Raw genomic sequence first — 18,330 nt, forward strand, 5'->3', positions numbered from 1 at the left:
TTTCCCGAAGGACTCAGGGCGGTGTACAGCCTGATTAAAAGCACAAAGACAGACAAAATTTAAAAATTATTAAATAATAGGCCCAATTAATAAAACCCCAAATTTAAAATCCCATTTAAAACCAATTAAAATCTTTATATTGATAGCCCAGCCTGGCGGAACAACAAGGTTTTGAGGGCACAGCGAAATACACGGAGATCAGAGATTTTACGAATTTCTGGGGGCAGTTCATTCCAAAGGGCAGGGGCTCCCACAGAGAAGGCCCTCCCCCTGGGTGTCACCAGCCAACATAATTTGGCCGATGGCACCCTGAGGAGACCCTCTCTGTGGAAGCGGACTGGCCGGTGGGAGGCTACTGGTGGCAGAAGACGGTCTCGAAGGTATCCAGATCCAAGTTAAGTGATCTCGGTGTATTTTAGAATGCGTCATTTTTTAGAATGTGTGAGAATCACATTGGAAGACATCTCTGAGTAAGTTCAGGTGGTCCTCGACGTACGACCACAACTGAGCTCAAAATTTCCATGGCTAACCGAGGCTCTGGTTAAGTGAATTTTGTTCCATTTTATGACCTTTCCTTCCACAGTTGTTAAGTGAATCACTGCAATCCAGGGGTGAAATGCTCCCGGTTCGGACCGGATCGCCTGATCCGGTAGCGATGGCGGCAGGTGGTTCAGAGAACCGGTAGCAAAAATCCCTGCCCCCCCCCCATGCCCAGCTGAGCCGCACGATCATCAGAGGCTTTTTTTTTTTACTTTTAAAAACATTTTTTCTACAACCTCTTTGGCTGAAAAAATGCTTTTAAAAGTAAAAAAAAAAAGCCTCTGATGATTGCGCGGCTCAGCTGGGATCGTCAGAGGCTTTTAAAAGCATTTTTTTCTGCAACCTCTTGTAGAAAAAATGCTTTTAAAAGTAAAAAAATAAAGCCTCTGATGATCGCGCGGCTCAGCTGGGATCGTCAGAGGCTTTTAAAAGCATTTTTTCTACAACCTCTTCTGACGTAGAGATTGCAGAAAAAAATGCTTTTAAAGGCCTCTGACGATCCCAGCTGAGTTGCCTGATTGTCAGAGGCTTTTAAAAGCATTTTTTTCTGCAACCTCTTGTAGAAAAAATGCTTTTAAAAGTAAAACAAAAAAACAAAGTTGCCCACACCCACTCAGTCATATTACCCCACCACCACCAAGCCACGCCCACAGAACCGGTAGTAACAAATTTTACATTTCACCACTGCTGCAATCATTAAGTTAGTGACATGGTTGTTAAGTGAATCTGGCTTCCGCATTGACTTTGCTTGTCAGAAGACTGCGCCAAACATCTGAATTTTGATCATGTGACCATGGGGACGCTGTAACGGTTGTATGAAACATGGTCATAATTTGTTTTTTTTTTCAGTGCTGTTGTAACTTTGAATGGTCACTAAATAAATTGTTGTAAATCAAGGACTACCTGTATAAGTGAAAAAAATTCTCCATGAAATTTCGCCAGAAATGGTTTCTTTCTTTCAAACCTGTCCTCACTTTCTTAACAACTAGAAATGTTGTATTTAAGTTTGTGTGTGTACAATGAAGAAACTTGACATTCTTTGATGTAGCTCAAACATGCATCTCCATCATAGAATAGAATAGAATAGAGTAGAGTAGAGTAGAGTAGAGTAGAGTAGAGTAGAGTAGAGTAGAGTAGAGTAGAATAGAATAGAATAGAATAAAATAGAGTAGAGTAGAGTAGAGTAGAGTAGAGTAGAGTAGAGTAGAATAGAATAGAATAGAATAGAATAGAATAGAATAGAATAGAATAGAATAGAATAGAATAGAATAGAATAGAATAGAATAGAATAGAATAGAATTCTTTATTGTCCAAGTGTGATTGGACACACAAGGAATTTGTCTTGGTGCATAGGCTCTCAGTGTACATAAAAGAAAAGATACGTTCATCAAGAATCATAAGGTACAACACTTAATGATAGTCATAGGGTACAAATAAGCAATCAGGAAACAATATCAATATAAATCGTAATGAATCAACCAACAAAATTACAGTCATACAGTCATAAGTGGGAGGAGATGGCTGGTGGGAACGATGAGAAGATTAATAGTAGTGCAGACTTAGTAAATAAGTAAATCATTAGAACTCATATATATTTTCACAAGCTTATTAGATTCATACTTGTGTAAAAGCTGAGACTTTTGATGATGGACAAATACAAACTTTTCCCTTATATTTTCAGAAATCTTGCAAAGTAGCTAGAAATATGCTGGACTCTCTGCCTGATACTTTGGCAGTGTTTTGGAAAAACCATCTCAAGGAAGTAGATTTTTCCGACAATTCCCTGAAAGATCTTCCACAGGGCCTCTTCCAGCTTGAAGTAAGTAGATTGTTCCTGCCTTTTGGTAGGAACACTTCATTTAATCTGTAAAATAAATTAGGACGGTTTGCTTTATATTATTTGCAACCTCAGGTCAGCAGGAGTGTCAGGCCTTGCTTCTCCTCTTCTCCCAAGAAAGTATAGACTCTTAAAACGTGGTATTTCCAAAGGAACCTTTTATTGAAAAGAAGTGATAGCAGGACAGGCAAAGCAGACTACTTCTGTGGGCGTGGTCTGGTGGTGGTGGGGTAAATGTGACTGGGTGGGCGTGGCCATTTTTTTTTTACTTTTAAAACCATTTTTTCGGCAAAGAGGTTGTAAAAAAAATGCTTTCAAAAGGCTCTGACGATCCCGGCTGAGTTGCCTGATTGGCAGAGGCTTTTTACAAAAGAGGCTCTGCCAATCAGGCAACTCAGCTTGGATCGTCACAGGCATTTAAAAGAAAAAAAGGGCTTTTTTTTCTTTTAAAAGCCTTTGACGATCCCAGCTGAGCCACACGATCATCAGAGGCTTTTTTTTTTTACTTTTAAAAGCATTTTTTGCCCGAAGAGGTTGTAGAAAAAATGCTTTTAAAAGTAAAAAAAAAGCCTCTGATGATTGTGCGGCTCAGCTGGGCATTGGGGGGGGGCAGGGATTTTTGCTACCGGTTCTCTGAACCACGCGCCTCCATGCCGGTGTTGTGGCCCCGCCCTCTGAGCCTATCGCATCGGAGGAAGAAAACTCCGAACATGAGGAAGAGGAGTCAGCCAGGCCTCCCTCTCCAGGCCCCTCCCCTCTGGCACTGTCTCAGGTGCCGGCCGAGGGAGAGGAGATTAGCCAGGAGCCAGGTGTCTGGGATGAGAGCAAAGGAGAGCCGTCATTCCTGGATGCACGCCAACGAAGGCGTGATAAACGGTTGCAGCAGTTAAGGAGGCGTGCTAGGGATTAGAACTGAGTCACTGGACCACACCCCAGAGACTATATAAGAGAGGGTGGTGGCTGGTAAAACTCTGTGACGAATAAAAATGAACTTTGGCTAGTCACTTGAACAACGTCTGAAGCTGCCGAAAGGGATATTGTTTTGCTGGACTATTTGCAATGCGTATGTAATTTTATGTTATCTGTTGCAGTAAAAGCTCTTGGCAGACGGTGATTATATTGCTGCCAAGTTTGAGATAACGACCTGTGTGCCTGCCAAGTACTTTCTTAACCCTCGGCTGGCTGTGTTTGTGTGTGTGTGTGGACGGGGACAGATCAGCCGGGAGCATTTCACCCCTGCATCAAACCTCAAAAATACACTTTCCCCAAAAGGTGTCCACAATTTTGGCCACTACTATACATTGAGATTCAAGCAAACTAGATTGCGAGTGTCTAATCCAGAGTCTTCAAATATTGAAAAGGAGGACATGTAGGAGGGCAGTTTTCAAGAGAGGACAGAATTTACAAAAGAAGGACTGTCCTCCCTAAAGGAGGACAAATGGTCACCTTACTATCATACATACTGTAGTTGTGACTTCAGGTTATGAAAATTGGCTTTCCTTTCATGGAAAGTGAAATACCCACATCTGAACACTAGGTGGTGCTCTTCTGTTACTTATTTATTCTCTTTGCCATTCCTCAGTAAGGTTATATTAATGCGGTGTGAAGGCAGCTGTAATTTTAAAAAAAATACACACATTTGTACCATTGCATAATTGTTCGATAGCAAGTCAGACCTCTGGTCTGGATCGTCTATGCATCTTTTCTCAGCATGACTTCCTTGCAGATGCGTCGCCTGCAACATCAGCCAACTGCTTTGAAAACTCTGGAAATGTTCATCCAGTGCTTCTAGAGAAGAAGGTGACAGCTGTCCAGGATTTCCTGCACAGGAGGAATTTCTAGCCTTAACTGGAAATGGAAAATATTGAACTTAGAATGTAGGCAGCGTGTTATTACGCTACTGTTCCACCTTGCATGGAGAAGCCTTGATTCCATTCATCTCCTCTTACTCTTTGCTGGAGCTTAGTCTGGTGTTACTTTCACTTTAGATCAGGGGTCTCCAACCTTGGCAACTTTACGACTTGTGGACTTCAACTCCCAGAATTCCTCAGCCAGCATGCGCAAACATGTGGCAAGAAAAGTCGTAAAGTGGAGGAAGACTCATTTAACTCTCACTTAGCAACATAAATTTTGGGCTCAATTGTGGTCATAAGAATTAGGACTACCTGTATGTGTCAAATTCTGCCTCATGCCACATCTGCCATCTTGCAGATTTTGAACAGTTCCTCTTTCCTGGGACGTTTACGCAAACCCCATCATTATCAATTTTCCCTTTCAGGTTCTGGTCTCCCTGAAAATTTCTGGAAATCAGATAGTCATGTTACCTTCTCCAGAGAAGTGGTCCTGCCAGTTGTTGAAATCTCTGGATCTCTCCAAGAATCAACTTGGAAAGTGAGTTTGGGGGGTTTCCTCTTAAGCCACATTTACAGAAGAAATCTTCCTGTTTGATTGGTCTCTCTTTACATTTGCTTGCAGAATTGAGGACGGGACCAAAACTAAATGGATTCCATTATTCACTACAAGGAACAGAACCTGCGTTGGCAGCGAGATAGGTAAGTGGGATAGGTCAGGGGTGAAATCTAATTACCTTCCTTACTGGTTCGGAAGCACATGTGCCGTGCAGACCTTCTACGCATGGCACAGATGGTAAAAAACACATGACTTCCTGGTTAAAACCAGGAAGTAATGACCACCTGGGCGGGTGGACAGGGCTTCGCTCCGCCATTGCTACCAGATCGCCAAACCACCGGCCAAGATCGCTACCAGACCGGGCGATCTGGTCTGATCAGGGAGCATTTCAACCCCTGGTACGGGTGTATTAGAGAGGCAGACAGATATGCAGGATGAAATGAAGAATGGAGTGGTAGGATATTCAAGTACATTTAAGATCCTTGATGGCTGCTTCTTTGATTGCACTTTCTAGCTGAGGCCGAGTATTTGCCTTTAAAGAGATCTGTGGAATCCTTGGTGCTCTCTGAGCTTGGCTGTTTTCTTGCAGACGTTTCATTACCCAGCTTGGTAACATCATCAGTACTAGAAAGGAATGAGGAGTGCAGAATGAAGGGGGAGGAGGAGGAGGAGGAGCTGTGGGTCCTTGGTGCTCTCTGAGCTTGGTTGTTTTCTTGCAAACATTTCATTACCCAACTAGGTAACATCATCAGTGCTAGAAGGGAGTGGGATTTGTTCTCTGTTTATGCTTATCCTGTCAGTGTTGGTGGGAACGTTCTTAGTGGTTCCTTGATTAGGCTGCTGTTTACTGTTTGTTTCTCTGAGCTGGCAGTTCCTCGATTAGGGTATTGTTTATGGTTGGTCTGGTATTAAGCCTAGTGTTAATCTCTGTTTATCTGAGGATGATCTGTCCCCGTCTACACACACACACAAACACAGCCAGCCGAGGGTTAAGAAAGTACTTGGCACGCACACAGGTCGTTATCTCAAACTTGACAGCAATATCAGCACAGTCTGCCAAGAGCTTTTACTGCAACAGATAACATAAAATTACATACGCATTGCAAATAGTCCAGCAAAACAATATCCCTTTCGGCAGCTTCAGACGTTGTTCAAGTGACTAGCCAAAGTTTGTTTTTGTTCGTCACGGAGTTTTACCAGCCACCACCCTCTCTTATATAGTCTCTGGGGTGTGGTCCAGTGATTCAGTTCTAATCCCTAGCACACCTCCTTAACTGCTGCAACCGTTTATCACGCCTTCATTGGCGTGCATCCAGGAATGACGGCTCTTCTTCTTTGCTCTCATCCGAGACACCTGGCTCCTGGCTAATCTCCTCTCCCTCGGCCGGCACCTGAGGCAGTGCCAGAGGGGAGGGGCCTGGAGAGGGAGGCCTGGCTGACTCCTCTCCCTCATGTTCGGAGCTTTCTTCCTCCGATGCGATAGGCTCAGAGGGCGGGGCCACAACAGAGTTTTAATTGCTGGTGAGGAAGTGTTTTGGTTTTTTAAATTCCTTTTTTGCTTTTCATCTCTCTTGAATGGTATGTAGATGGTATATAAAATGATCTGTAAAACCAGTGGTGAAATTAAAAAAATTCCCCTACCGGTTCTTGTTGGGTCATGTGACTGGGTGGGCGTGGCCAACTCGACATCACTCACATCGAGGGGCTCCTCACTGGCCCCTCCCCACCCAGTCACTCCTTGTCGCGAATGGCAGAAAAATGGGGAGGGGAATATTCCTTCCCTACCATCCTTCCCTCAGTCTGTGCTGAGATTGAGGAATGGATGACAGGCAGGAAAATCCCTTTCCCCATTTTCCTGCCTTTCACGAAAATGGTTCCATTCCAGCTGCTCCCCCCATCTCCCTCCCTCATGAGGACTACCTTAAAAGGGACAGGCTGTAGCAGCTCCGTTCTTAATGGAGGGAGAAAAATTAGCATTCTCTCTGCTGCATTTAACATTGAATTCTGTGGAATATCGAGCAGCCGGAAGAGTGAGCGGCAACCAGCCAGGCATGGGTGGGGCCAAGGAGGGGTGATTACTACCAGTTCGGCGAACTGATGTCTATAATCCCTAGCGATTTGCCCGAACCGGTTGGATTTCACCCCTGCTGTAAAACCAATAACACTTAGGCTTATATACCACTTCATAGTTCTTTAAGGCCCTCTCTAAGCAGTTTACAGAGTCAGCATCTTGCCCCCAAAAATCTGGGTCCTCATTTTACCACCTCGGAAGGATGCAGCCTTGAGCCGGTGAGAATCAAACTGCTGGCAGTTGGAAGAATACTAATTCGCAATACTGCATTCTAGAAGGAACGCAGTGGCTCAGTGGCTATGACGCTGAGTTTGTCGATCGAAAGGTTGGCAGTTCAGCGGTTTGAATCCCTAGTGCCACCTAACTATGGGTGAGCTCCCGTTACTTGTCCCAGCTTCTGCCAACCTAGCAGTTCGAAAGCACATAAAAAGTGCAAGTAGAAAAATAGGGACCATCTTTGGTGGGAAGGGAACAGTGCTCCGTGTGCCTTTGGCGTTGAGTCATGCCGGCCACATGACCACGGAGACGTCTTCGGACAGCGCTGGCTCTTTGGCTTTGAAATGGAGATGAGCACCGCCCCCTAGAGTCGGGAACAATTAACACATATGTGCGAGGGGAACCTTTTCCTTTTATCTTTACTGCATTCTAACCACTGCACCACCATGACTCAAAACCAATTGATACTGTATGTGAACAAGTCTTTCTGACCCACTTCAACCCCCCCCATATTAATTTGTAGTCTTCTGAGCCTCTTTATCCATTTCCCCAAATTAGTAGCCCCTGCCAATATTCATGGTGTTTTTCTTCTGCTTCCTTCTGGTTTATTTTCTTAAAATGCTATTTTCCTCCAGAGGGTCAGAGGATTGGAAAGGGTTTTCTTATTTTTATAATGTGTATTGAAATCCCCTTTTGATCTCCATCCCTTTTTCATCATGAGTTTTGTCCCCTGTCACCTTGTGGTCATGGGCAATTCTCTGCTGTAGGAAAAATGGGCCAAATGAATATTTAAATATTAATAAATAACAGATTGTGCTCCTGTCCCTTTCTTGAGACCTGTGATCGACAGCAGGCAAACAGGATCTGGAGCAGGGGGCTTTATCAGAGATGATATTTAGTAGGTTCTGACCAGTTCTGGAGAACTGGTAGCGGAAATTTTTAGTTTGGAGAACCGGTAAATACCACCTCTGACTGGCCCCGCCCCCATCTATTCTCTGCCTCCCGAGTCCCAGCTGTTCGGGAGGAAATGGAGATTTTGCAGTATTCTTCCCCTGGAGTGGGGGAAGAATGGGGATTTTGCAGTAACCTTCCCCTGGAGTGAGGAAGGAATGGAGATTTTGCAGTATTCTTCCTCTGGAGTGGGGGAGGAATGGGGATTTTGCAGTAACTTTTCCCTGGAGTGAGGAGGGAATGGAGATTTTACAATCTCCTTCCCCTGCCATGCCCACCAAGCCATGCCCACCAAGCCACGCCCACACACAATTTGAATCCCACCACTGGGCTTTATCCTATCAAATCTGATGGCTAGTTTGCAGACTGCGTGTATGCTGGATCTTCTCTTCCCTAACTTGTATTTGCCTTACTTTTTCCTTTCTCCAGAATATATCCTACAGTTTCCTGAATTCCTGGCCGAGACGTTGGAAGTCCTCTATCTGAATGACAACCAGCTAGACTCCGTCCCACAGTCTATTTGTCTTCTCAGAGGGCTGTCAGAACTCTACTTAGGAAAGTGAGTTGAGTTCTTCCCAACAGTTGTAGAGAGTATTTAATTCATTAATTTGGGAGAATATTTAATTCATTGGCTTGCTGAAACTCCGAAGGTTTCCTTTGATGAACTTGGCAGTTTCAGTGAAAAGATTGGGCGCTCCCAATCTTCTCCAAATATTTTTGAAGGTGTTTCCATAATTCCAAGAGAGTGTTGCCAAGATGTAGATGATATAGGAATTTTAGCTCAACACAGCTGGGAGACTGAAGACCCCAAGAATGGGGAAATACAGGATGAGATTCCCTATCTCCATCTCTGAATTTTATCTTTCATTGGGGTAGGAGATGGTTGAAGAAAAATATTCTATGATCGTTGTTTTCCTGGAAAGGAGGGTAAGATTAAAAAGAAATAAATGAACTCCTACGTTGGGTAAAAGTTTGTGATTTTTTTAAAGTTTCCCAAGATTATCATTTTGTTGAGAACTTGTGAAATTATTTTTAACAGCACTGCTGAGAAACACATAAAATGGAATTTAACAGAAGGCATTGTAACAGAATAACAAGAGTCGGAAGGGACCTTAGAGGTCTTCTAGTCCAACCCCCTGCTCAAGCAGGAGACCCTTACAGAATTACAGAATAACAGAGTTGTAAGGGACGTGGTGGCTCAGTGGCTAAGATGCTGAGCTTGTCGATCGCAAGGTCGGCAGTTCAGCAATTCGAATCCCTAGTGCCGCGTAACGGGGTGAGCTCCCGTGACTTGTCCCAGCTTCTGCCAACCTAGCAGTTCGAAAGCACGTAAAAAATGCAAGTAGAAAAATAGGGACCACCTTTGGTGGGAAGGAAACAGCATTAGTAATAGCGTTCCATGCGCCTTTTTTTTTTTTTTTAAATTTGATTTATATGCCGCCCTTCTCCGGAGTCCGGAGACTCAGGGTGGCTTACAATGTGCTAAGCAATAGCCTTCATCCTTTTGTATATTTATACAAAGTCAGCTTATTGCCCCCACAATCTGGGTCCTCAATTTACCTACCTTAGAAAGGATGGAAGGCTGAGTCAACCTTGAGCCTGGCGAGATTCGAACCTGCAGTAATTGCAGGCAGCTGGTCTTAATAACAGGGTGGTTTAGACCACTATACTACCAAGGCCTTTGGCGTTGAGTCATGCCGGTCACATGACTACGGAGACGTCTTTGGACAGCACTGGCGCTTCGGCTTTGTAACAGAGATGAGCACCTCCCCTTAGAGTCGGGAACGACTAGCACATATGTGCGAGGGGAATCTTTACCTTTTAAGGGACCTTATAGGCCATCTAGTCCAACCCCCCACTCAAGCAGGAGACCCTACACCATTTCTGCCAAATGGCAGTCCAATCTTTTGTGTGCTTCATCTTAGCTAACCAAAAAAGTGGAGAAACTTTATTTGTTCAAGAGACTTAGTTAAGAGCAACAAAGAGGATTAGGGGACTGGAGGCTAAAGCACATGAGGAGCAGTTGCAAGAATTGAATATCTCTAGTCTAGTGAAGATAAGGACTAGGGGAGACATGATAGCAGTGTTGCGATATCTAAGGGGCTGCAACAAAGAAGAGGGAGTCAAGCTATTCTCCAAAGCACCTGAAGGCAGGACAAGAAGCAATGGATGGAAGCATATCAAAAACAGAACCATCTTAGAACTAAGGAGAAATTTCCTGACAGTTAGAACAATTATATCGGGTTTCCAAACCCATTCAAAAAGAAATAGGCAAAGTCTATTTTCCAAAACAAATTTCTTTCATTTAGGTAGGCATCAAATTGGCAAATTAGTTTGTTGTAATTCCGGATCTCACACAAACGGGAATTACACCACATAATATTGTAAGTTAGAAACATCCCTCAAAAGTCACATTCTCCAATAAACACTCCATCCACATTTTCCGGTGTCTTCAAACTCCACCTTCCATTCTCACCAGGAGCAGCCTCTGTTCCCATGAGAAAGAAAGTCACCTAGCCAAAACAAATCCTCACTATCTATTCTCTCCTTCCACCCCACCTTAAGAATGTGGCGAGCCCAGAAACCCCCCTTACATAGTAAAGAGAAGGAATAAATGAGTATAATAGAGAGCTAAATAAAATGGCTAGACATATGTCAAATTCAGGCTCGACAAAATAATCAGTGGAACGACTTGCCTTCAGAGGTTGTAGGTGCTCCATCACCTGAGGTTTTTAAGAAGAGATTGGAGAACCATTGGTATGAAATGGTATAGGGCCATGATGGCGAACCTATGGCACGTGTGCCACAGGTGGCACGCATAGGCATATCAGTGGGCACGCGAGCTCAGCTCCGCCAGCTGATTTTCGGGTCTTCTGAATCCATCAGAAGTAGGGAAATGGGCTGTTTTCAGCCTCCGGAGAACCTCCAGGGGGATGGGGAAGGCTGTTTTCGCCCTCCCCAGATTTCTAGAGAAGCCCTGGAGCCAGGTGAAAAAGAAAAATGGGCCTCCTGGGCCATCGCATGCCAGGAGCACGGGGAGTGGGGGGATCGTATGTGCGGGGTCGGGGCGCATAGAATTATGGGTGTGGCCACACACACATGCGATCCCCCCCCACTCCCCACTCCTGGCACGTGATGGCGAAAAGGTTAGCCATCACTGGTATAGGGTTTCCTGCTTGAGCAGAGGGTTGCTTCCAACTCCGTTATTCTCTTCATTTTTCTTTCCCATTGAAATTTGATGATGGTTTTGCCTAAGCTAACAGTTTCCAAATATTCATTTGAAGGCTAGACTTGTTGCCAACTTGCACTTTGGTGTCGCCCTGGGCAAGGATGTGGATCAGTTGACAAGGATGTTGTCCTTTTCTTTTGGTTACCACCTTTAAAGCGCTCCATGGTTTAGGACCTGGTTATTTACGGGACCACCTACTACCACAAATAGCCTCCCACCGGCCGGTACGGTCTCATAGAGAGGGTCTCCTCCGGGTGCCATCAGCCAAGCAGTGTCGACTGGCGGCCCCCAGGGGGAGGGCCTTCTCTGTGGGGGCACCCACTATCTGGAACGAGCTCCCCCCGGAGATACGGAGGATCCCGGATCTGTGCACCTTCCGCCGTGCTCTTAAGACCCTCTTATTCCAGCAAGCCGGCCTGGCCTAATTTTTCTCCCCTTTCTTTTAAATTTTAAATTGAAATTTTAATTTGTTTTAAATTTATTGGGATTTTAATTGTCGTGGGCCAATATGATTTAATTTGGTTTTAAATTGTTTTTAACTTTTGTATTTCTGTATTTTATCTTGTGCCTGTTCACCACCCTGAGTCCTTCAGGAGTAGGGCGGTATACAAATTTAATAAAACTAAACTAAACTAAACTAACTAACTAAACTAAACTAAACTTTCTTCATAGTAACCCAGGCATCCAGGAGCTTCCTACTGAACTGGGACAACTGGTTAATCTTTGGCAGCTGGATATTGAGGATCTAAACATTGGCAATCTTCCAACGGAGATCAGAAAAGAGGGTGAGGTACTTCCCTTCCTGTAACTGATTCATCTCAGCTGTTCGAACGGGGAGAAAATCCAAACCAAGCCCTGATTTTATTTATTATTGAACGGTGGGCAATATGGAATGGCCTCTGTCCAGGTCGTGGTGGTTACGGAATAGAATTGCAGACTTCAGGTTTTTCCATGCGATTCAAATTCAGCTCGACCAGTTCCTTTGCAGGCCACCTTCTCTTTCAAACAGCAGCTCACAAGACAGCCATTTAATGGATTCTACTTTTCCACCCCACCCCACTCCTATGTTTCTGAGTAAGCGCTGTAGAAATGACAGGCCACATTTATTATTTTGCAGAAAGTCATAGTTTTTGACATCCCGCAACCAAGCGATGTCAGTTTTGTCACTTCCTGGCCTAAGGTTATATTTTTCAGAACGGTTGTTTCTGTTGCAACTTAATTTATTGGCAGCTCTGCAACACTCAAGACAAACCATAACTGGAAATTAAGGATCCTTGGCTCACATAAAAATCGGGCTTCTGGTTTTTACTCATTTTGAATGGGCCTATTATTGCTTGACGATGTCCATCGGTTGGTTTATTTTTTTGCAATATAGATCTTCCGTATTCAGCCCTAAGTTTAAATCGGGAGAACCCAAGATTTTTATTTATTTTTTTTAAAAAACTCCTATTGATTCATTTTGGAGTTTTTTTTTTCTTTAGTCATCATACTTCCCACACTTGCAAGGAATGGATGGGAGGGGAGAGAGGGAGAGAGAGGGAGAGAGAGGGAGAAGGAGAGGGAGAGAAAGGGAGAGGGAGGGAGAGAGAGGGAGAAGGAGAGGGAGAGAAAGGGAGAGGGAGGGAATGGGAGAGGGAGGGAGAAGGAATGGATGGGAGAGGGAGAGAGGGAGAGGGAGGGAGAAGGAAGGGAGAGGGAGGGAGAGGGAGAAGGAGGGAGAGAAAGGGAGAGGGAGGGAATGAGAGAAGGAGGGAGAAGGAATGGATGGGAGGGGAGAGAGGGAGAGGGAGAGAAAGGGAGAGGGAGGGAGAGGAAGGGGGAGGAAGAGAGAATGAGAGAACAATTTGGAAAAAACAGGGAAAATATTAAAGTGCTTCCAATAAAGGAGAATATTTGTAGCTCAGGTTTAAATGAGGAGTTCTTGGTGAGAGAGATGAAGATGATAAAGAGCCAAGGTGGCGCAGTGGTTAGTGTGTAGCACTGCAGGCTACTTTAGCTGACTGCTACCTGCAGTTTAGTAGTTCAAATCTCACCGGCTCAAGGTTGACTCAGCCTTCCATCTTTCCGAGGTCGGTAAAAATGAGGATCCAGATTACTGGAGGCAAGGGGCTGGCTCTGTAAACCACTTAGAGAGGGCTGTAAAAACACTATGAAGCGGTATATAAGTCTAAGTGATATTGCTAGATCCCCAGATAGCTCTAATTCAGGGCCCAGGTTGTTTGCTTAGAGAGGGCTTTGAAAATTAATCCAAGATGATTGGAGGTTGCTTGCCCTGCACAAAGTAATTAACTGTCATCTACCATTCCTGCCAACCCAGCAGTTCGAAAGCAGGCAAATGCAAGTAGATAAGTAGGTACCACTTTGGTGGGAAGGTAACAATGTTCCATGCTGGTCACATGACCACAGAAGTGTCTTCAGGCAACATTGGCTAACTTGGCTAAGAAATGGAGATGAGCACTGCCCCCTAGAGTTGAACACAGCTGGAAAGGGGAAGCCTTTGCCTTTACCATCTACCAATGATTTCTCCATCCCTTCCACCTGCAGGACCCAAGACCATTTTAGCCTACTTACGCGCTCAGCTACGCAAAGCAGAGAGATGTAATGTGATGAAAATGGTGGTGGTAGGTCCTCCCCGACAGGGAAAATCCACCTTGGTTGAGATCTTGCAGACAGGGAAATCTTATCTTTCAATGCCTGACAATGCCACTATCCGGACCACACGATGGGAGCTCCAGAGACCTGCTGGATTCAAATCCAAGGTAAATAGAAAAGAGAAACATCTGTTGTGTTGCCCACCAGCGGCCAGCAGAGCTGGCAGCAGATTCAGACAGCGAGGAGGTGTCATCATCGAATTCCAGAATCCATTATCTAATTTGTACCCTGCTCAGAATCTGCATGAAAAGGTCAAATCGGTAGAAGACGTTGGAGGTGAATGACTACTGAATTGATTCCCGCGTATTTCAAAATAGGGCTGTTGGCATCTACCCTTTGCTTTCCCTGTGGAGCCTTTCACACCGGGAGCTTTCAGTGGGATTCGAATTAGAACCTTTATTCTGGGTCATTGAATGCTTTGCAAATTTAGCAGCCGGTTAACTGGTTGGATGCAGGGATGGGCTTAAAAATTTTTAGCAAGGGGTTTGGGTGGGTGTGGCCTAATTGGCCTCCTGCACCATGGCAGGGAGGCGTTTTTGCCCTCCCCGGGCTCCAGGGGATTTCTTCGAGCCTCCGGGAGGGCGAAAACAGCCTTCCCAGGCTCTGGAGGCCCTCTGGAGTCTGGAAATGGATCGGTTTTTTGCCCTCCCCGAGCCTCCATGCATGCCCTGCACTTACCTGCATCCAAAACAGGCCACGTGGGGACTCCTGGGATGGGCAGGATGGGCAGGGTAGGGCCAGTCAGAAGTGGGATTTGGGGGTTCTCCGAACTGCACAGAATCTTAGCTAGAGGTTCTCCCGAATCCCTGTGAACCCCCAGCAGCCCACCCCTGATTGGATGGATGTAGAACAGGACCACGACGGCTCTTCTCTGTCGGAGCTGGCTTCCACTCTAAATCTTAACGCTGAAAATGTGTGGCTGCCTTAAAAGCAAGCAATCAAGTTACATTTCCTGTGTGGGAAGGGATCGTTCCCCTGTAACAAGTGCTCTTTCTTCAGTTTGAACATTAATGCCCATTGACGCCTAGGTGCCCTACATTATGGAGGTGTTGGAGGGCGCAAGCTCATTATGCATTCACCATTCTCTCTCTCTCGTTTAAATTAACTGCTATTGAGGGGCTATTCGGTCCCTTCAATGTAGCTCTTTGTCCACTTAGGTTGACGCCGTTGAGTTGAACGTCTGGGATATCGGAGGCCCCGCCAGCATGTCAACAGTCAACCAGTGCTTCTTCACAGATAAGGCATTGTACATTGTCATCTGGAACTTGGCACTGGGAGAAGAAGCTGTGGCGAATCTTCAGTTCTGGTTACTCAGTATTGAGGTAGGAGCAAAGCCGTAGAACGCCTGTGCCCCAGGGGATGTATAGAGAGGCTTAGACAAGTTTGGCAAACGCCATTGTTCATTTGGAATAGCTTCATGTTAAAATCCTTCAAGGTTGACATCTTTACATCAACTAGAACCCAACCGTCACCCCTATATGGCTCCGTATTTTGTCTGTTCCTAATGTTGACTCCAGGGGTAGTATTCACTTACCTTTGCTACCGGTTCGCAAAAGTGCTCGCGCATGCGCAGAGCGTCAAAAACGGGACGTGATGACATCCGGGCTGGTAGGCAGAGCCTCCCACAGCCGCCGCTACCGGTTTGCACGAACCGGATAGAACCGGCTAAATACCACCATTGGTTGACTCCAGAAACATGTTCATGAACATCTAGCTGAAGCTTCCTTCTCTATTACCCTCCAAATATATTACATTTCAGTTCCCATAATTCTTCAGAGTCAGGGTCCAAGCTGTTTTGTTGTTGAGATATCAACTAATTTTCTTTCACGATACAGGCAGAAAAACAGATAGGATGTGCAGGAGAAGTTTTGTTTTTTTTAAAAAATCCTCTTAATGAGATACCGGTATCTACCTCATCATGAAGCATTATGTCATGTCCTGTACATGATGTCTGAATGTAGGCCTTGTGGATTATTTGAAAAACTGGAGTTACTATGCCCGGGATTGCGAACCTATGGCACGCGTGCAAGAGGTGGCACGCAGCACCCTCTCTGGTGGCACGTGAGCTGTCACCCCAGTTCAGTTCTGCTGCGCATGCGCGCACGCCTCCCGCCAGCCAGCTGGTCTTCGAGTCTCTGCCGTAAATTCATGGGGGGCGGGGGGCATGCGGGGGGCGCACACGCATTGAATTTTGGGGGTTCGCGTGCTTGTGCTTTGGGCACTCGGTCCGGAAAAGGTTAGCTATCACTGTACTATGCCATTGGGTGATAAGCAAATGGTGGCAGTTATAGACACATGTATTTCCTAGTTTATCTCTGGTTTGCTTGTCTGCCCTACCTAAGACTTCCAGAGGGATGCCAGGCAAGACCAACTTTAAACAGAAGCATAGTTGGAAGGGATCTTGAGGGCTTCTAGTCCAACCCCCTGCTCAAGCAGGAGATCCTATAACAGTGATGGCTAACCTTTTTGCCGCCACATGCCAAAAGCGTGGGGAGCACTTGGGGATCATATGCGCATGTGCCCACACCTATAATGCAATGTCCCCCCACACGCCACGCCCCTGCGCATGCACATGTGGCCTCCCATGCTCCCCCCATGCATATGCCCGTGACCCCCCTGCACTCCCCCACCCTCACACATGTGTGCGCAACCTCCCATACTCCCTCCCTGCGCATGCGTACATAACCCCCCCACAAACCATTTGGGGCCTGGCAAGCCTCCCTGAAGCCTCCTGGGACCAAAAACGGGCCGCAGGGGGGCATGCCGCACCCCCACCCCCCGTGGCCCGTTTTGGCACTGGGGGTGCGCCACTCCCCCTGCGCTCTCCCCAAACCCCACGCATGCATGCAAGACCCCTCCCACATGCGCACACATCGCCCACATGTACCCCATGTGCCAAAGACCCCAAAATCAGCTGGCTGGCAGAAGGCACATGTGCATGCACGGTGGAGCGTAGCTGGGCGACACTTGCGTTCCCGCAGAGAGGAACCCATGTGCCACCTGTGGCAGGCGTGCCATAGTTTTGCCATCACGGCCCTATAACATTTGAGACAAATGGTTGTCTAGTTTCTTCTTAAAAGCCACCAGTGATGAAGCAAAGACAGGGGATTTCTCCTTAATTCTAGGTTGATTGTCTCCTTGATTAGTTTCTGTTCATTGCTTCTTGTCCTGCCTTCAGGTGCTTTGGCGAATAGCTTGACTCCCTCTTCTTTGTGGCAGCCTCTCAAATATTGGAACACTGCTATCATGTCACCACTAGCTCTTCTTTTCAGTAGACTAGGTCAAGGTAAAGATTCCCCTTGCACATATGTGCTAGTCATTCCCGACTCTAGGGGGCAGTGCTCATCTCCGTTTCAAAGCTGAAGAGCCAGCGCTGTCCGAAGACGTCTCCATGGTCATGTGGCCAGCATGACTCAACGCCAAAGGCGCACGGAATGCTGTTCCCTTCCCACCAAAGGTGGTCCCTGTTTTTCTACTTGCATTTTTTACATGCTTTCGAAACTGCTAGGTTGGCAGAAGCTGGGACAAGTCACAGGAGCTCACCCCATTACGCGGCACTAGGGATTTGAACCGCTGAACTGCCGACCTTTTGATCAACAAGTTCAGCATCTTAGCCACTGAGCCACCATGTCCCATTCGCTAGACTAGACATACCCAATTCCTGCCCCCGTTCTTCATATGAAGCAGTCATTGGCCAAATAGGAAATGTTTACCTGCAAGACCAAATCCAGTTCATTCTGACTCTCCCAACCAACTGTGGCTTCAATGAACCATAGCTTAATGCCACTCTCTCTTTCCAGGCCAAGGCTCCAAATTCAGTTGTGTTGGTGGTAGGGACGCATCTGGACCTCATTGAAACCAAATTCCGTGTCGAGAGGATTGCCACCCTAAGAGCCTACGTCCTGGCCCTCTGTCGATCTCCCTCAGGTTCAAGAGCCACAGGTTTTCCCGACATCACATTTAAGCATTTGCAGTAAGTTGGATATGGGTGCAAAACGACATCAGTGAAGGAAGCCAATTTTGCTAATAATAAGGAACAGGACTAGGTACTTAGCCAAATATTTTCCTTTCTGTTTTCAGCAATAACGCCACTGGTTAAGAGGCAAATGTAACAAGGAATGCTGAGTTAATCTTGGCTTACCTCAAAAAGCTAAGGACGGTCAGTCTTGATTCATCCATGGGTGAAATACCAGTAGGAAATCTAGGGGTAGATTATGAAATTAGAAGTGTCACTAAGAGCTGTGGTGGCGCAGTGGTTAGAATGTAGTATTGCAGGTTAACTCTGCCCACTGCCAGCAGTTCAATCCTGATCAACTTAAGGTTGACTCAGCCTCTCATCCTTACAAGGTGGGTAAAATGAGGATCCAGATTGTTGGGAGGGGCGAGCGATAGGCTGACTCTGTAAACCTCTCAGAGAGTACTGCA

The 18,330-nt window shown here is 45.9% G+C and overlaps 1 protein-coding gene across 1 annotated transcript in view; it reads left to right on the forward strand.

The window, feature by feature from the left end:
* The window catches only part of LRRK1 (leucine rich repeat kinase 1), a 98,731-nt gene that overhangs the window by 28,175 nt on the left and 52,226 nt on the right, over positions 1-18,330 (forward strand). The window contains exons 10-17 of the mRNA XM_087878330.1: positions 2,222-2,359; positions 4,656-4,768; positions 4,853-4,929; positions 8,454-8,583; positions 11,926-12,038; positions 13,798-14,012; positions 15,063-15,227; positions 17,706-17,878. Coding sequence (XP_087734456.1) covers positions 2,222-2,359; positions 4,656-4,768; positions 4,853-4,929; positions 8,454-8,583; positions 11,926-12,038; positions 13,798-14,012; positions 15,063-15,227; positions 17,706-17,878 — 1,124 coding nt within the window. The remainder of the gene's footprint in view (positions 1-2,221; positions 2,360-4,655; positions 4,769-4,852; positions 4,930-8,453; positions 8,584-11,925; positions 12,039-13,797; positions 14,013-15,062; positions 15,228-17,705; positions 17,879-18,330) is intronic.

Source organism: Pantherophis guttatus, chromosome 13 (genome assembly GCF_059756535.1).
Source record: "Pantherophis guttatus breed Tessera chromosome 13, ASM5975653v1, whole genome shotgun sequence".
Lineage (NCBI taxonomy): Eukaryota > Metazoa > Chordata > Lepidosauria > Squamata > Colubridae > Pantherophis > Pantherophis guttatus.